Source organism: Scyliorhinus torazame, chromosome 13, assembly GCF_047496885.1.
Source record: "Scyliorhinus torazame isolate Kashiwa2021f chromosome 13, sScyTor2.1, whole genome shotgun sequence".
NCBI lineage: Eukaryota > Metazoa > Chordata > Chondrichthyes > Carcharhiniformes > Scyliorhinidae > Scyliorhinus > Scyliorhinus torazame.
The window spans coordinates 111,629,190-111,655,734 of NC_092719.1; the positions used below are offsets into that span (position 1 = coordinate 111,629,190).

At 46.7% G+C, this 26,545-nt stretch overlaps 1 protein-coding gene across 1 annotated transcript; it reads left to right on the forward strand.

The window, feature by feature from the left end:
* Positions 1–4,666: 4,666 nt before the first annotated feature.
* On the forward strand, positions 4,667–20,590 carry manf (mesencephalic astrocyte-derived neurotrophic factor). The gene is made up of 4 exons (XM_072472055.1): positions 4,667–4,845; positions 14,777–14,904; positions 17,585–17,726; positions 19,378–20,590. The coding sequence occupies exons 1-4, from the start codon at positions 4,755–4,757 to the stop codon at positions 19,560–19,562; spliced, it is 546 nt and encodes a 181-aa protein (XP_072328156.1). The 5' UTR covers positions 4,667–4,754; the 3' UTR covers positions 19,563–20,590.
* Positions 20,591–26,545: the final 5,955 nt, after the last annotated feature.

Sequence of the window (26,545 nt, forward strand, 5' to 3'; positions counted from 1 at the left end):
CAACATTGTCTTTAATGTCTGATGCCACCTTTCTAATGCTCCCTGCGATTCTGGATGGTACGCAGTTGATTTAAATTGTTTTATTCCTAAGCTATCCATAACTTCTTTGAATAACCTTGAGGTAAAATTCGATCATTGATCCACTGTGGGATTTCTGTGGGTAGTCCATATCTGGTAAAGAATTTAGGTAACTCCTCCACAATCTTTTTAGCTGTAATATTACATACTGGAATGGCCTCTGGAAACCTAGTAGACACATCCATTATAGTCAAAAGATATTGATTCCCACTTTTTGTTTTAGGAAGCGGTCCTACGCAATCAATTAGGACCCTTGTAAAAGGTTCCTCAAATGCTGGAATGGGTATTAAGGACGCTGGTTTTATCACTGCTTGAGGTTTCCCTATCACTTGACATGTGTGATATGATTGACAAAATTTAACTACATCTTTATGTAGTCCAGGCCAATAAAAATGTTTTTGGATTTTAGCTTACGTTTTCCTTATTCCCAAATGACCTCCCACTGGTATCTCATGTGCAACTCGCAACACCTCCTTTCTATACTCTACCGGCAATACTACTTGATGAACGTCTGCCCACTTTTCATCCGCCTGCATATGTGAAGGTCTCCATTTTCTCATCAAGACATTACTTTTATGGTAATAACACTCTGGTATACACTCAGATTCCTCTTCCGTATATGCTTTCTGATACATCCATTTATTTTATATCATTTTGTTGTAACTCCGCCAATTTTCCAGAACTAAAAATATCCGCCTCATCCTCCACCTGTTCTTATTCTTTTTCAACCATCTGATCAAAAATCATTTCTGATAATTGCACTTCAACTTCACTCTTTGCTTTATCCTCTTGTCTTAACCTGTGATTTTGCGACCTTGTTACTATACAATCTGGAAAAATCCTAGGATATTCGTCCTTCAACACTTCAGTTGTCTGATTGTCCACTGGCTTATCAACCACAGGAGGCAGCACTCCCACTTTCGATCCAGCGATATCATTACCCAAGATAAACTGTATTCCTGGACAAGATAGTTTCTCTATTACTCCCATTACCACTTCACCACTCTTCACTAGACTTTCCAACCTTACCTTATATAATGGAAGACTACTCCTCTCACCCTGAATTCCACATATTACCACCTTTGCTGGCAACATTCTTCCCAAACTACGTAACTCCTCATCTCTTACCATTAAAGATTGACTAGCTCCCGTATCTCTTAAAATTGTGACTTCTTTACCTGCTCCTCCTGATACACGAGTAAACCTTTCCCACACAAGTAAATTATTTAATGAGATCTGACACCTTCTTATCAATCGCCTCTTGATCAGGCTGTACAATATTTTGCACCTCCTTCGCTTCACTTGGGCTTTCCTTTACCACTTTAACAAACCCCACTGCCTTATCCTATTTTACCACATCAGCCTTCTCAGTGCTTTTCTTCAACCACCAACGCTGTGACTTTACATGACCTAGTTTATTACAGTGAAAACATTTGAAACTTTTCATGTCTCTTCCACCCTTCTGGATTTCTTTTTTAATCTGAGGTACACTCTCCTTATTATCTCCCATCAGATCACCTTTACTTTTACCACTTGAATATTCATATCCCCAGTTTCTATCCCTCTCAGGCTGAAACTGATGTCGGAAACCAAGCTTTGATTTATGAACTAATTCATAATCATCTGCCATTTCTGTTGCTAATCTCGCAGTTTTAACACTCTGTTCTTCCATATGAGTTCTCACTACATCAAGAATTGAATTTTTAAACTCCTCCAAAAGTATAATTTCTCGGAGAGCTTCATACATTTGGTCTACTGTCAAAGCTCTTATCCACCTATCAAAATTACTCTGTTTGGTCCTTTCAAACTCCATGTATGTTTGACCAAATTCTTTCCTTAAATTTCTAAACCTTTGTCTGTCGGCTTCAGGCACTAGTTCATATGCACCTATGATGGATTTTTGCATTTCCTCATATGTCTCAGATACCTCCTCCTGTAGTGATGCAAACACATCACTAGCCCTACCTACCAGCTTTGTTTGAATCAGTAATACCCACATGCCCTGTGGCCATTTACTTTGTTTAGCCACTTCTCAAATGAAATGAAAAAGGCTTCTACCTCCTTCTCGTTAAACCTTGGCAATGATTGGACATATTTAAATAGAACCCCACCAAGCCTTCGACTATGACGCTATTTCTCACTATCCTCATCACTATCATCCAACTGTACGTTTCCCTTTACGTCTGCCAATTTTAACTGACTGTCATGTTTCATGGCTATTTTCTGAAGTTCAAACTCTCTCTCTTTATTTTCCCTGATCTGTATCTCCCTTTCGCTTTCTTTTTGTTCTGCTAGGGCTATTCTTTCTATTCTCCTTTCTTCTCTCTCCTTTTCTTTTTCCTCTCTCTCTCTTTCTTTTTCCTCTCTATCTCTTTCGTATTCAATCTGCTTTAATTCTTTCTCATGCTCCATTTGTTTAATTTGCAACTGAATTTTTGCCATTTCCAATGAGTCAAACTGTATCTCAGGCAATTTTAAATGCTTCGCCACCGCCATAATTACCTCATTTTTCGCATTTTGTCAGGTAATGTTAACTGCAATGTTTTTGCCAAATCTAACAGTCTGCTTTTAGTCTCTGTCCTTAAGGTACTGCGTGTGACCGTCTCCACCCCCAAAGACTTCAGAGCCTCTGAAAGAGCCATTGTCCACAACACACTTCCCACTTAAAATAGAATACACCTGATAAGCAACCACAATATGCTCATCCCTCACTGTCTTTAAGTTCCCTAAGCCAATCCAATAGATAGACTTTTATCCCCCTCGAGCCCCCAATTTGTTATGGGCCAGTCTTTAGAGAACTACAAAGTGTATCATGGAGTTCACCTGACCCACAACTTTTAATAGATTGTGGTATGGAGAGCACACGGCCCACTCTACAGGTGTGGTACAGCAGAAATGGAAAAGTATTTCTTAAAGCAAAACAATGTTTATTCTATGAACTTTTAAAAACATACAGTGAACATCTTAGCAACCATTAATTCAAATACAACCCCCAAAGAATACAACACAAAGTAATCCTTTAAGCTTTCCTTTTGACATCCATAAGACGTAAAACACCTTTCAACAGAAGTACATTAGGTTTACATTCACTACTGAGAACATTTATAATTCTGAATTCACCAAATGATCAAGAGATAGTCTTTTGATGGCAGAGAGAACAGCAATACACCTGCTTGGTCTGGCTTCAGCTCCAACACTGAAAACAAAACTAAAACACACCCTGCAACAAACAGCCTAAAACGAAAGTAAAAAGCTGGCAGACAGCCCAGCTCCACCCACTCTGACATCACTGCGGTAGTAAACACCCATTTCGTAAAGGTACTCTCACTACAGATATTTATATACACACCCATTTATAAACACCCATTTCTTAAAGGTACATTTCTTAAACACCCATTTCTTAAAGGCATTCTCATGTGACAGGGTGCCTTTCCACCGATGTGGGGCCACCATTGTGGGGGAAGTGGGTGTGTGCTGGCTTGAGAGCTGGTAGGTTTCTTTTGTGGCGTCTTGTAAATGTATAGTACTGATTTTTGTGACTGTTTTTAGCATGTTGCTGATTCGTTTGTATTCGTGAGTTGTCAATAAACTTAAAATATTTGTAAGAGGGAAATCGAATGAAGCACAGAACACCGCCCCCAAGGGGGTCATGACAGCAATCAAGAATGCTAATGGAATGCTGGCTTTTATATCTAGAGAACTGAATTATCAGAACTCAAAAGTTAATTTTAAATCTGAGATAGATTTTTGTTAAGCATTGATAGGAAGGGATATGGACCAAAGGCTGGGAGTTAGGTCACAGATCACCCATGATCACATTAAATGGCAGGACAGGCTCGAGGGGCTGAATGGCCTACTCCTGTTCCTATAATTCAGAGAGGGTGGAACGTTCCTTGTGGAAATTGTGGAAAATTGTTGGTCATGTTTGGTTACTCCGTTAAGCTGCTTGTCAGGTATCACACGGAATTGTGTCATTTTGCTCCCCTGGAAAGTTAGTGGTTGACATGGAAACTATGTCAACCACTCAAGATTACTTTGGATAGGTAAATGAAAGAAAAGATAAGAAAAACTATGGGAATAAGGTGGATAAACGTGAGTATTATTACCACTGGACAGGTTGGCTCCAGTGTCTTGTTTCCAAACTATTAATTGTCACATCGATAGTCACAAAATGGCCGCCCTGCAGCTTCCCCTGACCCAAACCCCGCCCCTTAGTGTCCCCGCTCATGTCCTAAAGGCCCCGCCCCGAGATGACCCCGATCCCGTCCCTGGTCCTGGCCCCGCCCATTTCTGGCTCCGCCCCACTCCACTGCTTGGCCCCGCAAACGTTTGCCGAGTGGTCAGGCCCCGCCCTGTAATTCGTCTCCAGTAAGTGACGTCTACTTTGAGGTTACTTGGTGGATGATTCCGATTGGCTGGTTTCCCCTCGCCCAATCGCGAGCCGCCAACTGGCCGCTGGGAGCCTTCACCGGGCGTAACCGAACCTGATCGCGGGCCGCTCACTGTCGTCAGCTGAATGACCTCCAACGTAACCAATCAGCGTGGAGAACGTGAGGGGCGGGGCCATGTCAACGGAGAACGTCGTCCAATAGGAGCGGGTTACGTTGGTTTGGTTGCACTGAGGGGTGTGCTACTGGCCGATACCTGGGGCGGCTTTGGTGTACTTGGAGCTGAAGATGGGCGGAATGCTCTTGGCGAGCGGTGTGGCTGCGGCTTTCGTGTTTTTGGTGGCGCCGTCTGAGGCACTGAAGGAAGGGGAATGTGAAGGTAGTGATGGGGAGGTAATGTAGAATTGGGAGAAGAATTGAAGGGTATGGGAGGTAATGGAGGATATAGAGGGGGTGATGGACGATATAGTGGTGGTGATGGTGGATATAGGGGGGTGATCTGGACTGACAACGGGTCATCTTTTCTCTCCCAACAGATGCTGCTGGACCTGAGATTTTCCAGCATTTTCTCTTGGTATGGGGTGGTGGTGGTAATGGAGGGTATGGGGTGGTGGTGGTGGTAATGGAGGGTATGGGGTGGTGGTGGTGGTAATGGAGGGTATGGGGTGGTGGTGGTGGTAATGGAGGGTATGGGGTGGTGGTGGTGGTAATGGAGGGTATGGGGTGGTGGTGGTGGTGGTAATGGAGGGTATGGGGTGGTGGTGGTGGTGGTAATGGAGGGTATGGGGTGGTGGTGGTGGTAATGGAGGGTATGGGGTGGTGGTGGTGGTAATGGAGGGTATGGGGTGGTGGTGGTGGTAATGGAGGGTATGGGGTGGTGGTGGTGGTAATGGAGGGTATGGGGTGGTGGTGGTGGTAATGGAGGGTATGGGGTGGTAATGGAGGGTATGGGGTGGTGGTGGTGGTAATGGAGGGTATGGGGTGGTGGTGGTAATGGAGAGTATGGGATGGTGGTGGTGGTAATGGAGGGTATGGGGTGGTGGTGGTAATGGAGGGTATGGGGTGGTGGTGGTGGTAATGGAGGGTATGGGGTGGTGGTGGTGGTAATGGAGGGTATGGGGTGGTGGTGGTGGTAATGGAGGGTATGGGGTGGTGGTGGTGGTAATGGAGGGTATGGGGTGGTGGTGGTGGTAATGGAGGGTATGGGGTGGTGGTGGTGGTAATGGAGGGTATGGGGTGGTGGTGGTGGTAATGGAGGGTATGGGGTGGTGGTAATGGAGGGTATGGGGTGGTAATGGAGGGTATGGGGTGGTGGTGGTGGTAATGGAGGGTATGGGGTGGTGGTGGTGGTAATGGAGGGTATGGGGTGGTGGTGGTGGTAATGGAGGGTATGGGGTGGTGGTGGTGGTAATGGAGGGTATGGGGTGGTGGTGGTGGTAATGGAGGGTATGGGGTGGTGGTGGTGGTAATGGAGGGTATGGGGTGGTGGTGGTGGTAATGGAGGGTATGGGGTGGTGGTGGTGGTAATGGAGGGTATGGGGGGGTGGTGGTGGTAATGGAGGGTATGGGGGGGTGGTGGTAATGGAGGGTATGGGGGGGGTGGTGGTAATGGAGGGTATGGGGGGGTGGTAATGGAGGATATCGGGAAGTAATGGAGTGCACAAAAGGTTTGTTAGGATTCTACCAGGACTTGATGGTTTTGAGTTATAAGGAGAGGCTGGATGGAGTGGGACTTTTTCCCTGGAGCCTAGGAGGCTTGGAGTGATCTTTAGAGGTCTATAAAATAATGAAGGGTATGGAAAAGGTAGATAGTCAACATCTTTCCCAAATGTAGGGGAGTCTAAAACTAGAGGGCATAGGTTTAAGGTGAGAGGGGAAAGTGGCGAGCGTCTGGAACAAGCTGCCAGAGACAGTAGTTGAGGTGGGTACAATCTTGTCTTTTAAAACACATTTAGACAATTATATAGGTAAGATGGGGATATGGCCAAATGTGGGCAATTGTGACTAGGTTAGTGGTTAAAAACTGGCATAGGCAAGTTGGGCCGAAGGACCTGTTTCTGTGTTGTAAACCTCTATGACTATATGGGAGGATGGGGTGGTTGAATTTAGTTGAGGGAGTGCTGCTGCTGTAGACTATTGCCTTCTGTACCTTCAGCCATGAGGGATCTTGAGACCAATTGTTCCAAGACTGACCAGATGTCTTCCTCAAATGGATCATTCAGTGTCCTCAACAGCAGTGAGTGCCCCTTCATGTTGTTGAGGAATTCCCTGAGGAGTGAAACATAGAAAATAGGTGCAAGAGTAGGCCATCTGGCCCAGTTGAGTCTGCTCTAACATTCAATCTGATTGTAGCTTATCCTCTATCTCCACACCATATTCCTGCAGGGTCTAGAAATTCATCTATATTCTCAAATATACTCTGACTTGGCCTCCACAGCCTTGTGCGACAGAAAATTCCACAAATTCACCATCCTCTGAATGAAGAAACTTCTCATCTGTCCTAAATGGCCAATGTTGTATCCTGAGAATATGGCACCCTTATAGACCCTTCAGCCAGAGGAAATAACAAATCCGCATCACATCAAATCTATCAGAATTTTATATGTTTCAATTAGATCCCCTCTCACTCTTCTAAATTCCAGTAAATATGGCCCAATTGACCCAATCTCTCCACTACGGCAATCCTGCTTTCCCAGGAATCCGTCTGATGGAACTTGGCTGTGCTCCCTCAATAGTAATTACATCCTTCTTGTATAAGAAGGCCAAAACTGCGCGCACTGCTCCAGGTGTAGTCTCACCAAGGCTGTGTACAGCTGCAGTAAGACATCTTTCCTCCTATTTTGGGGGAAAGTTGGGACATCAGCCATGATCATATTGAATGGCGAAGCAGGCCCGAAGGGCCGAATATTCCTCTCCTGCTCCTATTTTATGTGTTACTCAAGTCCTTTTGCAATGAAGGCCAACATACCATTTGCCTTCCTAACTGATTTCTGTACCTGCATGCTTGCTTTCAATGACTGGTGTACCAGGAAATCCAGGTTCCTATGTAGGTCGACATTTCCCAACCTATCACCACTCAAATAATACTCTGCCATTCTGTTTCTCTGTACAAAGTGGATCATTTCACATTTATTCAGGTTATACTGCATCTGCCATGCATTTACCCATTAACACAATTTGTTCAAATCACCTTTGCAGCCTCTTAACATCCTCCTCACCATTCATATTTCCACTAAAGTTTAGGTTGTCAGTAAACTTTTAAATATTCCATTTGGTTCCCTCATCCAAATTATTGATATATATTGTGAATAGCTGGGGTCCAAATTCTGATCCCTACATGATCACCACCTGACAATTTGAAAAAGACCCATTTATTCCTACTGTTTCCTTTCTGCTAATTAATTCTCCATCCAATATCATAGAATCCCTACAGTGCAGAATGGAGTCTTTGGCCCATTGAGTCTGCACCAACCCTCTGGAAGAGCACCCCACCTGGGCCTACTCTTCCATTATTTTTTTTAATAAATTTAAATTTAGAGTACCCAATTCATTTTTTCCAATTAAGGGCAATTTAGCATGGCCAATCCACCTACCCTGCACATTTTCTGGTTGTGGGGGCGAAACCCATTCAAACACTGGGAGAATGTGCAAACTCCACGGACTGTAACCCAGAGCCGGGATCGAACCAGGGACCTCGGCGCCGTGAGGCAGCAATGCTAACCACTGCACCAATGTGCTGCCCTGGCCTTCTCTATTACCCTACCTAATCTTTTGGACACCAAGGGACAATTGAGCATATCCAATCCACCAAAGCTGTACATATTTGGACTGTGGGAGGAAACCGGAGCACCCGGAGGAAACACACGCAGACTCGAAGAAAGTGCAAACTCCACACAGACAGTTACCCAAGGTCAAAATTGAACCTGGGTCCCTGACGCTGTGAGGCAGCAATGTTAACCACTGTGCAATCTGCCGCTCGATTTTCCTCCAATCCTCTGTGCTTACATTTTACACACACCTCTCTCAAGTGAGACTTGATCACAGGTTTTCTTAACTTTCTTAAGACTGTTCCAGAATCTATAGAATTTTGGAAGGTGACAGCCAATGCATCCACTATTTTCATGGTCACCTCTTGGGATGTAGATTTCAGGTGCTGGGGATTTCTCTAGCATTTTTAAAAATTGCCCCTTGAAGTGAGTGTGTCGCCAAGCCTATCTCCGAGGTGCTGTTGAGAGTTGGCCGCGTTGCTGTGGGGTATAGAGTCATGTGGCATGACGGCACAGTGGTTAGCACTGGTGCCTCACTGCATCAGGCACCTGGGTTTGATTCTAGCCTTGGGTGGCTGTCTTGTGTGGAGTTTGCACATTCTGTGTCTGTGGGTTTGCTCCGGTTTCCTCCCACAGTCCAAAGATATGCAGGTTAGGTGGATTAGCCATGCTAAATTGCCCCTTAGTGTCCAAATGGTTGGGTGGGGTTACGGGGATATGGTGGGGGAATGTGTCTAGGTAGGGTGCTTTTTTGGAGGGTTGGTGCTGATGCCATGGGCCTAATGGCCTTTTTCGGCACTGTAGGCATTCTATATATAGGCCAGACAGGGGTTAGGATGGAAGATTTCCCTCCCATAAAGGAGACATTGAACCAGATGCGGGGGGGGGGGGGTTCACAACAATCAACAGTCACCGTGAGTGAGACTTCCAGATTTTATTAATTGAATTGATTTCCACCAGCTGCCGTGGTGGGATTCGAACTCGTGTTCCCTCCAGAGATCCTTTAGAGTGATTTGAACAAGTGAGTGAGTGGGCAAATTAATGATAGATGCAGTATAATTTGATTAAATGCAAGGTTATCCACTTTGGTAGCAAAAATTAGATGGCAGACTATTATCTGAATGGCCATAAATTAGGAGAGGGGAATATTGGTGTCCTTGTACACCAGTTGCTGAAGGTATGCATGCAGGTACAGCAGGCAATAAAGAAGGCAAATGGTATCGCCCCTGATGTCCAAAAAGGTTAGGTGGGCTTACTGGGGATAGGGTGGAGGCATGGGCTTAAGTAGAGTGCTCTTTCCAAGGGCAGGTGCAGACTTGATGGGCTGAATGGCCTCCTGCTCTGTAAATTCTATGATTCTATGACTGAGATGAGGAGAATTCACTCAGAGAGTGGTCAGTCTATGGAATTTGTTACCACAGGAAGTAGTTGCAGCCAGAACATTGTATATTTTCAAGAAGCAGTTTATATGTAGCACTTGGGACAAGGGGAACAAGGTATCGAATCAGGCTTGAATGGCCGCCTCTCCCTATTTTGATGGTTGGTCCTCGGGCATCACTGCAGGAGTTCCTCGGGATAATGCCCTCGGTCCAACCATCTCTGCTGCTTCATCAGTGATCTCCCCTCCATCATGAGGTCCGAAGTGGGAATGTCCACTGATGACTGCACAATTCTCAGCACCATTTGTGATTCCTCAGATATTGAAGCAGTCCATGTCCATAGAATGCTAACCACTGGGGCTGAGAAGTGCCAGGTACTGACCATCTCCAGCAACAGAAGGTCCAACCATCATCCTTTGACATTCAATAGTATTACCATCGCTGAATTCCCCACTATCAACATCCTGGGGTTACCATTGATTAGAAACTGAACTAGACTAGCGTGGCACTCCTTCGGTACTGCAATGGAATGTCAGCCGAGAGTATGTCCCAAGGTTAATACCGTGGAGACAAGAGCAGGTCAGAGGTTAGGAATCCTGCGGTGAGTAACTCGTCTCCTGACTCCCCAAAGCCTGTCCACCATCTACAAGGCACAAGTGAGTGTGATGGAATACTCCACTTGCATGGATGACTGCAGCTGTAACAACACCTTGAGAAGCTCGACACCATCCAGTACAAAATCATCCTGCTTGATTGCTACCCCTTCCACAAAATCCTCTTTCTATTGTGCTGGTTTCTTCCTCAAATAATATTGCCGCCCACCTTTTTCCTTTTTGTCTAAATATCAAGTGCTCTGGGGTATTCAGTTCCCAGTCTTGGTCACCCTGCAGCCACGTCTCCATAATGACAATCATACCCTACCAGTGTATGTATACCAATTTGTGCTGTTAATTAGTCTACTTTATTGTTACTGCTCCCTGCATTCAGATACAGTAGACTTTTTAAAACATTATTACATGTTTTTTGTACAATGTCCCTATTTCCTGCCTTTCACAAGAGGGGATTACAGGGATACAGAAAAATGTGTGGAGGTGGAACTGACTGAATTGCCTGACAAAAGAGCCAATGCAGACCTGACAGGCCAAATGGCCTCATTCTCACCATCTTTTTCTATGATTCAAATTAGTCTCCCACTTCCCAACGTATAGGGACGGCTGTGCTGGTTTAAATTGAATGATAGGTGCAAGTATTATTACACATACTGACTACATCTTGTACAGCATGTTTTGCACTGTTGTGGTGCATGCAATTTGATATACATGTACAATACCGATGGCAGGCAACTGGTACCTGCTTGAAGCTGGAGTGTGACAATGAAGGAATTTATCCCTTTCCGTCACCAATCGATGGGGAAGGTCCCTGGTTTAATCTCTGGGCGACCTATCCCAATCAGAAGAGTGAAAGGGTTTGACCTCCAGCCTGGATAGTTAAGCCTTAAGATTCTGGTCGAGACCCTGTACCCCCACTTTAAAATAAGCTTTGGATAAGGCACAGACCGGGTTAAACTCCACAGACGACGTACACCTTAAATACGGTGAGCTATAGTGGTTATAATGATTCCAATGAAGCATTACGTCGTAGGAGTCATTTCAGGCGACAGTCTTCACTCAAAGGCAGCACTTTCTTCACCAGTTTAAGCCACACTCCAGATCCTTGGGACATACTCTCTGCTGACATTGCAGCACTGAAGGAGTGCCACACTGTCAGCTGCCAACGTTTAGATGAGATATTAAATGACCACCTTTTTCCCGCTTTAGTGAATCTAAAGGATCACTTGGCATTATAGGCAGCATGGTGGCACAGTGGTTGTTAGCATTGCTGCCTCACAACTCGTGATCTGGGTTCAATTCTGGCCTCGGGTGACTGTGGAGTTTGCACTTCCTCCCTGTGTCTGCATGCCTCCGGGTGCTCCAGTTTTCTCCCACAGTCCAAAGATGTGCAGGTTAGGTGGATTGGCTATGCTAAATTGCCCTTAGTGTCCAAAAGGTTAGGTGGGGATAGGGTGGAGGCTGGGGCTTAAGTAGAGTGCTCTTTCCAGGAGCTGGTGCAGACTTGATGGGCCGAATGGCCTCCTTCGGCACTGTAAAATTCTATGATTATACAAACAGCAGGGCAATTCTCCTGTGGTCCTAGCCAATACCTACCCCATAAACAATAGGGGCTTAGAAAACCTGTAGCACAGAAAGCAGCCATTTGTTCCATCATGTATGTGCTGGCCAAGAAAGCTATCCAGTCTAATCCCACTTTGCAGCTCTTCATCCATGCGATAGGAAGAGAAGGAAGCCATTTAATGAGATCATGGCTGATTTGCAACCTATCTCCACACCATGTTTTTTCCCCATATCGCTCAATACCTCTGATTAGCAATAATCTATCCATCACAGTTTAAAATTTAACAATTGGTCTGGTGTCCCTGTAGGTTAGAGCACTTCTAAGTGCATTTCCAAGTATTTTTTAAATGCGGCAAGTGTTTCTGCCTCTACCTCCTTTTTCAGGCAGGGAGTTCCAGATCCTTACCACCCTCTGGGTCACCCATTCCCCCGTGTCTGCACACTCTTTAAGCTGCAGAGTGAACACCTCCCAACATGTCCTCGCCAGGAATCTACCAGCCTTATAGATAACTGCAGTGACATCAGCTGCTGAAGCACCTCGTGCACGTGTGGTTGTCCAGGGCACGAGGGGCAGTTTCCTTGTGGCACAGTGCTTTCAATGAGATTATCTGGTCACTTGTCTTATTTGCTTATTGTGTTTAAACAGGCTGCTAATTGTCTCATGTTCCAATTTGATTCCAAATTACCTCTTTGGGTGTGAAGCATTTTGGGACGTCCCACAGCTGTGAAAAGCACTACAAAATTTCTTTAGCATGCAGAGGATGATCACACAGTAATGAAACCTGTTGGGCACCAGGTGGAAGAGTAATTCTGGATTCAACCTGGTCCTGTATCTTAGTCCATGGAACTGTATTTCAGAGTTTTACAGCATAGAAAGAAGCCCTTCGACCCACCATGTCTGTGTTGACCATCAAGCACCTTTCTATTCGAATCCCATTTTCCAGCACATAGTCCGTAGCCTTGTTTGCTGTGGTGTTTCAAGCACTTGATTAGCACTTCTTAAATGTTATGAGGGCTCCCATCTCTACCACCCTTTCAGACAGTGAGTTCTAGATTCCCACCACCCTCTGGGTGAAGAGGTTTTTACTCGCATCCGCCCCTTACCTTAAATCTTCGCCCAATGGTTATTTTTTATTTTATTTTTAATAAATTTTAGAGTACCCAATTCATTTTTACCAATTAAGGGGCAGTTTAGCGTGTTCAATCCACCTACCCAGCACATCTTTGGGTTGTGGGGGCGAAACCACGGGGAGAATGTGCAAACTCCACACGGACAGTGACCCAGAGCCAGGATTGAACCTGGGACCTCGGCGCCGTGAGACTGCAGTGCTACCTCTGCGCCATCGTGCTGCCCCGCCCCCCGGTATTGACCCCTCTTAAGAGGCAAAATTCCTTCCTCTCCACCCTGTCTATGCCCCTCATAATTTTATACACCTCAATCAGGTCCTCCCCCAGCCTTCTCTGCTCCAAGGAAACAGCCCCAACCTATCCAGCCCCCTCTTAATAGCTGAAACACTCCAGCCCAGGCAACATCCTGGTGAATCTCCTCTGTACCCTCTCTAGTGCAATGTTTTCCTTCCTGTGGTATGCTGACCAGATATACTGCACACAGTACTCCAGCAGTGGCCTAACCATCGTTTTATACAGCTCCATCACAACCTCTGTGATCTTATATTCTATGCCTCAACTAATAAAGGCAAGTAAACCATATGCTTTAACCACCTTGCTATTTAATTGGAGTGAAGGGCATTAAGTCAAAGTACTTAAGCAGACTTTCCACTTGATATACTCACCTCGGGATTTACAATAATTTTTGTTGGCTCATTGCTTCCAGTATTTGCAAAAGGGCTGTCATTTGGAGACCTCCCTACTGTTGACGGTTCCCGATTGTGTTTTTTTGAGTTGAGTGAAGTAGCCCTGTGCTGTTACTAGATTCTGGTCAGGGCTGGGAGTTGGAAGGTTGTCCATTCACAGTTGGGATGGTGATTAATGGCAGGTTCAAAGATAATTGAGGTGGCACTGTGTGGTGAGATGCAGTCGTGGGATTCCATGTTGTAAACACTATATGTGGCAGAAACTGTTGAATGGGAAATGTGGGTGTGCAGTGGATCAGAGATAGAAAAACAAGGGTCCTTCAAAGAGCTGATATGGTCTCTTTCTGTGGTTTGTGAGTTTTTGCATAGGGCTGGAGAAGATTGCACAGGATTTAAAGATCAGAGGCTTGAATTCAATCAATTTGGGGATTTTATGAAGTACTTGGAAATTGAGGACAGGGATAATGGGTGTGTGAGATTGGACACATGGCCCAGTTTTGAAGGAGTTGAGGGTCTCTGAGGCAATGCTGGGGTAACCAAATGATTGTTTTGAGGTGATTGGAAGTGGGGCACCTACTGATCGTGGGGCTCGGCTCAGGATCACCAGTTTGGGCACTGACAGTTTATTCTGAGCAGATAACCAGGGTTGGGAATGAGTTGGTACCCAGGTAGTAAAGTTTTGGCTGAGCTAGACTATAAAAGGGAGAAAGTGGTGCTTGTAACTTATTATTGCCACGTACAGACCCCATGTGCAATACTGTATTTAGTTGTGGGGTGGATGTATTGATCTTGCAGGAGATGCATTGCAGATTCAGCAGAATTATACTGGGACTTAAAAAACAGAATCGTGAGAACTTTGTTTGTATTCAGTTGAGTTTTGGAGTTTGAAGTTTTTACTTGAGGCATTTTTAAAATGGCACTTCAAGGTCGATAGAGAGAATTTATTTCCACTGGAAAATCGAGAACAAGAGTGCGTAGCCTTGAAGTTAGAGCCAGGCTGTTCAAAGTGAAATTGGGGAACATTTTTTCCCCCAAGGGTGAAAGAAACCTGGAACCTTCCAGCAAAATGCTGGGGGTTAATTCCAGCTTAATGGTCTCCTCTTCCAATGGCAGCTAAATGAGCATTTTTTTTTTAAGTGTTAAGCCAAATGATAATGAAAGTTATTTTTTCCGTAACAGTATGTTTGTCATTTCTGGAGCGGTTTTACAACTCACTGACTGAACAAGGTATAAACTTCACTCCTGACGTTATAGAGGAACATCTAATCCAGGCATGCAAAGATGTCAAAAGCAAGGAGAACCGATTTGTAAGTGGTTGATAATTTACAATGTCATGTCTTGTATGTGCAATTCAGTTTGATGTGCTGAGGTAGATTGTGCCAGCATGTGTGTGAAGGACAGTGCAGTGCTGACTTTGTTTAAATCCAGAGGTATTTCACAGCTCTCCAAAAACTGCTTTAGTGTTGAAGTCCTTCTTCCCTGCTCCCCAATACCCTGCTATTCCCTCCCCAAACCAATGTACACACCTCTTGCAGGAAATGAGGTGAATCAGGTGAACACAATCTGCCACCCTTGCCTGGCCTCGAGGATGGGCAATAAATGCCAGTGACGCCCACATCCCATGAACGAATACAAAAAATGATTAAGTCCTGGGGATTTATCAGCCTTCAATCCCATCAATTTCCCCAACACCATTTCTCTACTGATATTGATCACCTTTAGTTCCTCCCTCCCTCACTAAATCCTGCATTCCCCAAAGTTACTGGTATCTTATTTGTGTCCTCATTTGTGAAAACAGAACTTTTTGCTTCGAGGACCAGTCTGGTATGCGTTAGTGTAAACAACAGGACCCCCAAATTTCAGGTGAAGGTTTGAACCCACTGTCCCTACACCCAAGCAAAATCTGTCTCCGAGCTGTCAGGGAGGCAAAGGCCAAGACATCGGCCTCTCTCGCCCCCTGGACTCCCAAATATTCTGACACCCCAAATATCGCTACCTCTGGGCTCGGGACCACCTTTACCCTCAGCACCTTTGGACATTATGTCTGAAACCCCTGCCAGAACCTCCTTAGTTTCAGACATATCCGGAACATGTGGACATGGTTTGCAGGCTCCCTGTGCACCTCCCACACCTATCCTCCACCCCCTGAAAAAACTGCTCATTCTAGCCACCGTTATATGAGCCCTGTGAACTACTTTGAACTGGATAATAATAACGCTTTCACGTGATGAGAACGCATTCACTCACCAGGCCACCTCCTCCCATTGACTTCTCCTATCGGGGCTCCCCCAGATGCACCCTCTGGTGCCCCCTATCATCACTCGTTTTCTTCCTGAGCCACAGCAGCTACACCTGCCTTCCAGTCCCCGCCCAAGGCCTCTGAGCTTGCTACCCCCCCACTGATTTCCCTTCCCCAACCCCACTCTCACCCTTCATGTAATAAACAACAAAGAAACAGAAAAAAGTGCACTTGCCCTCGACGCTCCCCAAGCACCCTGCCACCAAACCCAACAATACATCTCAAAAGAAAAGTTCTCCAACAACCGTCAAAAGAGAAGACAAGAAAAACAAACACCTCCTCTAAAGTTTCTACTGCCAGTCCATTAACCCCCAAAAATTCCATTGCCTCCTCTGGCATTCTGAAATAATGTTCTAGATTGTTAAAGGTCACCCAGAGGCTGACTGGGTATAACATTCCAAACCTCTCCCCCTTCTTAAAAAGGGCAGCCTTAACCCACTTAAACACGACCCACCTCTTTACCAGGTCCCAGGTCCTGGCACACCTGCAGCTCATTTCCTTACCAGGTGCACCTCCTCGCCAGCCTCATCCATCTCAATATCTTTTCCTTATCCAGGAACCAGTGGAGACGCACCACCTTTGCCCTTGGCAGCTCGTTCGCCTGCAGCTTCTGCATCAGCGTCCTGTGCGCTCGGTTGACCTCCAAGGGCCCATCAATGGCCCCCTCCCCCATCAACTTCTCCAGCATCTTAGCTACATACGTGCCGGCGTCCGCTCCCTTGATGCCTTCAGGCATCCCCACGATTTGCTAATTCTGTCTCATGGAGCGATTCTCCAAGTCCTCCACCTTCTCCTTCAGTCGCTTCTGAGTCTCCCGCATCACACCTATCTCGGCCGCCAGCGAGGCAAGCTGCTCCTTGTGCTCTCCCCACCATCTCCTCCACTTGCCGAATCGCCTGGCCCTGAGACTCCAGCCTCTGTTCCACATGGTCAATCCCCACTTTCAGCAACTCCACCACCCTGGCTAGGTCCTCCTGGGCTTCCCTTCTCTGTTGGCAGAACTTCTCATTCAAGAAGTCCATCAGTTGCTCCATCGACCACTGGGCAGGACAGGCCCTTTACCCTCTGCCATCTTGACCTGTGGCGCACAAAGGTTACTTTGCTCCAACTGCTCCCTTACGTCTGGTCCATGGATCCATCCACCAGCTACACCAGTGGAGTTTAACTTTCTCCAATTACCCTGCACATTTTTTCATCAACTTCCACCCTACAAGCGGGGAAAAAATCCGAAAAAAACGCCTCGAGCAGGAGCCGCCAAATGTGCGACTATTCTCCATGATCATTCCAGGAGTAGTTTAATAAACCTTGGCAGATGGGAAATGTTTAATTTAACTCTAATATGGTGAGTAATTCATATTAGATGATCAGTAATCACATAATTGATCGAAGACCTTTGAATTGTTTGCATTTTGGATCCATTAGTCATATCGGACTTTATTAAATCCAACATATTTCCTACTCTTATGGATTGTGCCGTGGATTTATTTTGGGGCAGCTTATTTCTGTATCTCTGAACAATCAGTCAATTAATTTGGTGATGAACGCGTGTCCGTATCCAAGACTGCTGCAATAATTGAAGCTTGGAAGGAAGTGTGGTGGTCAATGATTGAAACAGCAGGGCAACCTGGAAAGGGAGAAGAACTGGGAAATGCAAATACCACTAATGCATCTTTATGCTGTGTTTCCAGTGCTATTACATCGGTGCAACGGCTGATGCAGCCACCAAGATAGTTAAAGAAGTCTCCAGACCCATGAGCAATCATGTGCCAGTTAATAAAATCTGTGAAAAACTGAAGAAGACCGACAGTCAGATCTGTGATCTGAAATATGGTAAGGGCCAGTGCAGGTGTTTGAATGGTTAAATTAAGAAGACTGATTGCAAAATGTTGGTTGAATGATTGGTTTGGAGGATTGTGGGGTGATTTCATCAAGGTATACAAAATGGTTCAACGATTTGAAAGGGTAGAGAATAACTATATTTCCTCTGAGAAAATCCAGAATTTGAGGATGGTGGGGAGGGTGTTGGGGTGGAGACAGAACCTTAATATTAAAACTGGCTGTTTGGGGTGATATCAGAAAGCATTTCCTCAAATAAAGGGTATTGGAAATCTGGAGTTCAACCCAGTGGGCTGTAGACAAAAGAACATTTCAAGGCTGAGTAATAGATTTTGATCAGTTAAGAATATCCAAGAATGTGGAAGAGGTTGAGGCACGCAATGCATTTTATTAAGTTGTGCTTACAGCTGTAAAGCAAATACTAGTATCATTTCTGTCTAAAACAAAGGTCGCACTTTAAGCTTTCCACAGATGACTGCCATCTATTCAGTCTTTAACAATTGATTAAAAATCTTATCCCAGCTTTCCTGAATGTGTTTTTGACTTTGACTGATGTCCATCGGAGTTGGGTCTGGGAGGGGCAGGCTCACAATGCATTGAATCTATTTTGCTGGCTGGGCTTTCTGCTTCACTGTTAACAAGTGGACACAGACCAAGTTAGTGGAGCTTGGGAAGGTCCAGGAGACCAAAGATACGCAGGAGCAGCTGAGCCCGGCTGCAGCCTTTTTTCAAGGCTGTGAATTCTGGGGACATCTAATTTGGGATTTACTAGTTTGCAATGGTTGCTGTTGAGTCAAGATTTGCTTCCGAGACCTGTGTTCAATGGTCAGTTCTTGCTCTCTTTTAAACAGTGTCCAAATCAGCACAGGTGAGTGGGCCCCATTTTCTCAGTAATAATCTATAACGAGGGCGCAGTGAATGGAGATTAGGGTGAATTAATGGGATATTGTCATCAGCACAGTTACATGACTACTAGGGTAGTAAGGTGCAGCATTTTAAGAATTCATTAATCAGTGTAGTCAATGATTGAGCTCAGACCCATAGTGCAAAACACCAAGAGTTAGAAACAAAAGCAGGCTGGGAATATTGTGGAATGCTAGGTTACCCCAAGTTTGGGTTTCAAAAGCCTTTATTTCCCCCAACTTCTCTCATTTCCACCCTTGTGGGGTGGTCTGAGTTACTGGGTAATGTTTAGAGTAGGAGATAATGCAATGAATCTCATTTCTTTATTGTTCAGGACTAGCTATTGCATTCCCTACATTACGATAGTGACTGCTGTTCAAAAGTCGACTTTGGCTGGTCCAAGGTTGTCAAAGTCGCTGCAAACATTGATGCTTTCTTTGGTCAACAAGCTGCTGCATCTTGCTGAAGATGGAGACAATTTTGTTTAACCATTGGGGCTTTGTGCAGTGCAGGCGTGCATCACACAACAGTAAGGGAAAATATGCATTTGTGTGAAGACATTGCAAAGTCCAGGTTTTAGCATGTAGAGTAGGGTGCCTACACAGAAAAGTGAGATAATCCTCAAGGTCCAGCCTACACAAGATTATTTGTCCCCCAAATTGAGTACTGTATAGTGGGAGGGCATGTATTGGGAAAGGATAGTGCTGCTGACCATCTGTTTCTTTCTGTTGTACTGAAACAGACAAACAAGTGGACCTGAGCACGGTTGATCTGAAGAAGCTGCGAGTCAAGGAGCTGAAGAAGATCCTGGAAGAGTGGGGCGAGTCGTGTAAAGGTTGCGCAGAGAAATCTGACTTCATTCGGAAAATCACTGATCTGATGCCCAAATATGCCCCCCTCGCTGCCAAATCACGGAGCGAACTCTAGTGAAGCCCCAAGTGTGCCCTGCCTCCACCACGTTATTGTACATTTCCATTGGTTTTTCCACTTGCCTTTTTTGTATTTATTAATAAAAAGGGGACTTTAATGTCTTGAGATTTGCTATAAAATAAACTGATTTTTGGGAAGTGTTCCTTGTGGTGTTTTGGGAGAAAGAAGTGCTTGTAAAAGTTATGCTGGCTGGTTTTTTGAGCAGTGCTGTGGAAATGTGACCATCCAGCAGCTCCGAGGGTATAAAGACGTTTGTTTTATCGTTAACCCACTTCTACATTGTGATTTATCTTAAAGGCCTTTAGTTTAAATCTATTCTAATTGGCTGGCTTAGTCTCCATTCTTGCAGTACCTCATGTGAAATGGATTTGGGACAGTCTGAACCCATCCCTAGCGGGCATGAGCTGTAAGCATAACTTTATTAGTTTGGTATTTTTGACACTCCAGTTCAGGGAGGTCCTGTGGCAATGGACCACGTGCCCAGGAATTTCCCAGTAGATCCATTTGGTGAAATGCACGCTGGACTGAGATCAACAAGGATCTGCAATCTTAATTTGTACTGTACAGCAATCCCTACTGGAAGATGTTATGTTTGTCGACACTGAAGAAATATGGGCCTGACTGAACTGCAATGATATCTCTTTCCCCTAACTTATTTGGCTCGAGAAACATTTGTATAGTGTGGACGCAAGTGTTGAGGGAGCTTCTGTGAGCAACAATGGGGGTGGGGAAGAAGCACCAGAGACTGCAGTCCAGAGGGGGCAGCAAAGGCACATTTCTTGGAAATACTAGCTACGAGTCTCAAAGGTGTGGGAAGTGAAATTTGCACTGGTGAATTCTTGAGTCCCTGGCTGTGGGCACGAGACTCATAGCCATTCCCATTTCCAGCCCCATAAGGGGAAACGCCAATTAATTGCCCAGTTTCGCACGAGGCTGCCTGTACAGTGCAGACATCTATAACCCACTATTTTTTTGTTGTGTTTACAAAAATCTTTTCCTTGCTCATTAAACATTTTTAAAATAAATGTATGTACTATGGAGTTCTTTTTGTCTTAGGTTGCATTATATAATGGCTTCTCTGTGATTGCTGCAGCCCTTGGCCCACCGTCCCAGATTTTGCCAGCCTCTTAGCTGCACTCATAAGACCTCAAAATAAGTGGTGCCTCGGTGTCTGTCTATAAACCTCTTAAAACTGCTCCACCGCACCAATTATCTTAGAATTTCATAGAATCCCTACAGTGCAGGAGGAGACCATTCGGCCTGTGAAGTCTGCACTGACTCTCTGAAAGCATACTTCACCCAAGCTCACTCCCCCGCCCTATCCCATTAACACCCCCCCCCCCAATCTAACCAACACACCTTTTTGGACACAAGGGGCAATTTAGCATAGCCAATTCACTTAACGTGAACATCTTTCGACTGGTAGGAAACCCACGGGGAGAATGTACAAACTCCACATAGATGGTGATCCAAGGCTAGAATTGAATTGGTTCCCTGCCCGTGAGGCAGCAGTGCTAGCTACCGTGCCACCCAAACCTCATCAAGAATAACTTGCCAGAACTGACGCAGGTTTATGCCTGGTGGCTTAGTCACCTGTAACTGCGCCACTTTGGGCAGCACGGTAGCATTGTGGATAGCACGATTGCTTCACAGCTCCAGGGTCCCAGGTTTGATTCCGGCTTGGGTCACTGTCTGTGCGGAGTCTGCACATCCTCCCCGTGTGTGCGTGGGTTTCCTCCCACAGTCCAAAGATGTGCAAGTTTCCGCCTCGAGCACCAAGTCCGGTTCCCGCTCACAGTCTCCCCGCCTCGAGCACCGAGTCCGGTTCCCGCTCACAGTCTCTCCCCCTCGAGCACCGAGTCCGGTTCCCGCTCACAGTGGATTGGCTATGATAAATTGCCCTTAGTGTTGGGTGGGGTTATGGGGATAGGGTGGAGGGGTTGACCTTGGGTAGGGTGCTCTTTCCAAGAGCCGGTACAGACTCGATGGGCCGAATGGCCTCCTTCTGCACTGTAAATTATATGATGATTTATTGACCCAGTTTCCTTTCCATTGCAAATGTACATTGCAAGAGTCACTGTCCCCACCCTGCTTTGGCCCATTTACTACTTAAGTCCTCAATCATGTCATTTCCAGACTCTCGTAGTCCTGGACTCTCAAAATTCCAACTCGCCCATACCTCAGCTCTTCCTACCTTATCCCCCTTGCTGACAAACATCAGTTATTGTTGATTTCCCAATTCTTCAAGTATTAAATTCTTGTTTTTTGTGTCAGCGATTGGCCCTTCTGATTTCTGTAACTAATGGCCGAACAGACTCGATTCAGCCTTCAGGTGCCTATTCCCAAATCTGGTGTTCCGCTCACATCTTTGTTTTTCTGTACCTTCCCACCCCACCCTCACTGAAACACACCTCTTTGACTAAGCTTTTAGTCACCCCCTCTTCATCTCTTGTCTTAGCAAACATTTTCTTCATGCCGCCTCTTCCTGTGCTTCAGGGCATTTTGCTAGGTGCTATGCAGATTTTCCTGCATGATGCTTTCTCAGAGGTAGAACTCCATTCTGAAAATCAATGGGTGCAGAGCATTGTAAAAAGCTTTGTTTCTTCCATATACTGGAGCACATTATTATTGGGAGATGTGGGTTGGCACCCTAGTTAACCATAGTGGAGAGGAGCTTGAATGGAGGCTGGATAATTCCATGGGTCTGGGGGACACAGAGTAATGACAGGTCTCCCTGCTAGTTGAATCAGGAGTGCTGCGGTCAGCTGATGAGAGGAGCAGGGAGTGGAATCTTGAAGAGTTTCAGCTTCAATTAAATCCCATAGTCAACAGGGACCAGTTTAGCTCAGTTGGCTGGTTTGTGATGCAGAGTGAGACCAACAGTGTGGGTTCAATTTCCCTACCAGCTGAGGTTATTCATGAAGGCGCTGCCTTCTCAACCTTGCCCCTTGCCTCACATGAGGTGTGGGTGAGTCTCGAGTTAAACCACCACCAGTCAGTTCTCCCCCGCAAAGGGGAAAGAAGCCTATCCCTATTGTCATCTGGGACTATGGTGACTTACATAGCTAACATTAGACTTTGTTTCACTGTGTTATGTTGGCCTGTTTGCTTCCAGGTCAACGAAACAGGAGAGGATAAAGACTGATAGTTTCAACCAGGTTATACTGTGTAACAAAGAAAAGTACAGCACAGGAACAGGCTCTCCAAGCCCTTGCAGACCATGCTGCCCGACTAAACTACAATCTTCGACACTTCCTGGGTCCGTATCTCTCTATTCCCATCCTATTCATGTATTTGTCAAGATGCCTCTTTGTAGCACAATCAATCACTCACGAGACGAGATGAGAAGGAGTCAAACGATGCCTTTATTACGCAGACTTATTCCCCAGCAGCACAGTTACAGAATGCGGCTGGAGGGAGAACCCGGGCTCTTATACTCCGCCTTACTGGGTGGAGCCAGTAGGTGGCTGATCCAATCGGGACCCAGTGTCTATCCATCAATAGCCTCTCGGCATCACAGGGTACCTTAATACCCCTAATACATACCACCACATTCACCCCTTGTTGAAAAAGAACCCGGCAGGGTAGTGGGCCGTATGGTGGTAGGGGTTTACAGAGTCGGTACCTAGGAGCCGCTAACATGGCAGCTATGCTCCGATATCAACTACTAGTACTAATTACGATGCCGCTTTTACTGGGCAACCAAAAAAAATTTATTTACAGAGGCATTTCTTGCTTTAGTATACTGCTTCGATGAGTCGAATGGGTGCCCTGGTCGTCCTCGCCGATTGTCTCAGCCCCGATGGTAATGCAGGCGCTGGTTCGGGCTCTGTCATCTCTGGGAGCGTCGCGATGCCTCTTCCCGCTCCAATACCCCTATTCGGGGCCGGGGGAAGGACCGATCCACCCGGGAAGGGGGCGGCTGTGGGGTGGTGGGAGGGAGGGGGTGATTGGTGTTGGGGGGGGGGGGGGTGCAGCTCCGGCGGATGCCAGGTCCCGCAGGGAGACCGTGTCCTGTTGGCCGTCGGGGTATGCCACGTAGGCGTATTGAGGGTTCGCATGGAGGAGATGAACCCTCTCGACCAACAGGTCTGATTTGTGAGTCTGCACATGCTTCCGGAGCAGGATGGGTCCCGGGGCTGCCAGCCAGGTCGGAAGTGACATTCCGGAGGAGGACTTCCTATGGAAGACAATGAGGTGTTTAATTTGTTGTTGTACACAGCAGCGACCGGATGGAGTGGAGGGCACCCGGGAGGACTTCCTGCCAGCGGGAAACTGGGAGACTTCTGGACCGTAGGGCCAGCAGGACGGTCTTCCAGACCGTTCCGTTCTCCCTCTCTACCCGACCGTTCCCCCGAGGCTTGTAACTGGTCGTCCTGCTCGAGGCGATGCCCTTGCTGAGCAGGAATTGACGCAGTTCGTCGCTCATGAAGGAGGACCCCCTATCGCTATGTATATAGGCGGGGAAACCGAACAGTGTAAAGATGGTGCCGAGGGCTCTATGACGGTGGTCTCGGTCATGTCGGGGCAGGGGATGGCGAAAGGGAACCGGGAGCATTCGTCAATCACGTTCAGGAAGTACGTGTTGTGGTCGGTGGAGGGGAGGGGGCCTTTGAATTCCAGACTGAGGCGTTCAAAGGGACGGGAAGCCTTTATCAGGTGCGCTTTATCTGGCCGGTAGAAATGCGGCTTGCACTCTGCGCAGATCTGGCAGTTCCTGGTGGCGGTCCTGACCTCCTCGATGGAGTAGGGCAGGTTGCGGGTCTTTATGAAGTGATAGAACCGAGTGACCCCCGGGTGGCAGAGGTCCTCGTGGAGGGTTCGGAGACGGTCCACTTGTGCGTTGGCACATGTGCTGCAGGATAGGGCATCGGCCAGCTCGTTCAGCTTTCTGGGACGATACAAGATCTCATAGTTATAGGTGGAGAGTTTGATCCTCCACCGCAAGATCTTGTCGTTCTTGATCTTGCCCCGCTGTGCATTATCGAACATGAAGGCCACCGACCGTTGGTCAGTGAGGAGAGTGGATCTCCTACCGGCCAGGTAATGCCTCCAATGCCGCACAGCGTCCACTATGGCCTGGGCCTCCTTTTCCACTGAGGAGTGGCGGATTTCTTAAGCGTGGAGGGTGCGTGAAAAGAAGGCCACGGGTCTGCCTGCTTGGTTGAGGGTTGCCGCCAGAGCTACGTCGGACGCGTCGCTCTCGACTTGGAAGGGGAGGAACTCGTCGATCGCGTGCATCGTGGCCTTTGCGATATCCGCTTTGATGCGGCTGAAGGCCTGGCGGGCCTCTGTCGACGGGAAAAACCGTGGACTGGATTAGCGGAAGGGCCTTGTCTGCATAGTTGGGGACCCACTGGGTGTAATAAGAGAAAAAGCCCAGGCAGCGTTTCAGGGCCTTGGAGCAGTGGGGGAGGGGGAACTCCATGAGGGGGCTGGGCCTATCACTCCATTTCGCACTACGTAGCCAAGGATGGCTAGACGGTCAGTGCTAAACACGCATTTCTCCCTGTTGTATGAGATTCAGGGCGTTCGCGGTCTGGAGGAATTTGCGGCGGTTGGCGTTCTGGTCCTGGTTGTGGCCGCAGGTGGTGACGTTGTCGAGGTACGGGAACGTGGCCCGTAAACCGTACCGGTCAACCATTCGGTCCATCTCCCGTTGGATGACCGAGACCCCGTTAGTGACGCCAAATGGAACCCTTAAAAAGTGATAGAGCCGCCCATCTGTTTCAAAAGCAGTGTACTTGCGGTCGCTCGGGCGGATGGGCAGCTGGTGATAGGCGGACTTAAGGTCCACCATGGAAAAGACCTTGTACTGTGCAATCCGATTGACCATGTTGGATATGCGGGGGAGAGGATACGCATCCAGCTCCGTGTACCTATTGATGGTTTGACTATAGTCTACGACCATCCTCTGCTTCTCCCCACCTTTACAACTACCACCTGAGCTCTCCAGGGACTATTGCTGGCCTAGATTATGCCTTCCCTCAGCAGCCGCTGGACTTCTTTTTTTTTTATAAATATTTTATTGAAAATTTTTGGTCAACCAATACAGTACATTGTGCATCCTTTACACAATATTATAACAACACAAATAACAATGACCTATTTTATAAACAAAAAATGAATAAATAATAAATAACAAAAATGAAAACTAACCCTAATTGGCAACTGCCTTATCACAAGTAACACTCTCCAAAAATATAATTTAACAGTCCAATATATAATTATCTGTCGCAACGACCTATACATATTATACAGTATATATTAACAACCCTGAGAGTCCTTCTGGTTCCTCCTCCCCCCCCCCCCCCCCCCCCCCCCAATCCTGGGCTGCTGCTGCTGCCTTCTTTTTTCCATTCCATCTATCTTTCTGCGAGGTATTCGACGAACGGTTGCCACCGCCTGGTGAACCCTTGAGCCGATCCCCTTAGGACGAACTTAATCCGCTCTAGCTTTATAAACCCTGCCATGTCATTTATCCAGGTCTCCACCCCCGGGGGCTTGGCTTCTTTCCACATTAACAATATCCTGCGCCGGGCTACTAGGGACGCAAAGGCCAAAACATCGGCCTCTCTCGCCTCCTGCACTCCCGGCCCTTGTGCAACCACAAATATAGCCAACCCCCAGCTTGGTTCGACCCGGACCCCCACTACTTTTGAAAGCACCTTTGTCACCCCCATCCAAAACCCCTGTAGTGCCGGGCATGACCAAAACATATGGGTATGATTCGCTGGGCTTCTCGAGCACCTCGCACACCTATCCTCCACCCCAAAAAATTTACTGAGCCGTGCTCCAGTCATATGCGCCCTGTGTAATACCTTAAACTGAATCAGGCTTAGCCTGGCACACGAGGACGACCAGTTTACCCTGCTTAGGGCATCTGCCCACAGCCCCTCCTCGATCTCCTCCCCTAGCTCTTCTTCCCATTTCCCTTTTAGTTCATCTACCATAGTCTCCCCTTCGTCCCTCATTTCCCT

What these genes read in the sequence shown, in the direction of transcription:
- manf (XM_072472055.1), top strand. Translation starts at nt 4,755, where the DNA reads ATGGGCGGAATGCTCTTGGCGAGCGGTGTGGCTGCGGCTTTCGTGTTT. An exon ending in GAAGGAAGGGGAATGTGAAG is followed by an intron (nt 4,846 to 14,776) that starts GTAGTGATGGGG and finishes TTTCCGTAACAG; the next exon opens with TATGTTTGTCATTTCTGGAG. An exon ending in AAAGCAAGGAGAACCGATTT is followed by an intron (nt 14,905 to 17,584) that starts GTAAGTGGTTGA and finishes CTGTGTTTCCAG; the next exon opens with TGCTATTACATCGGTGCAAC.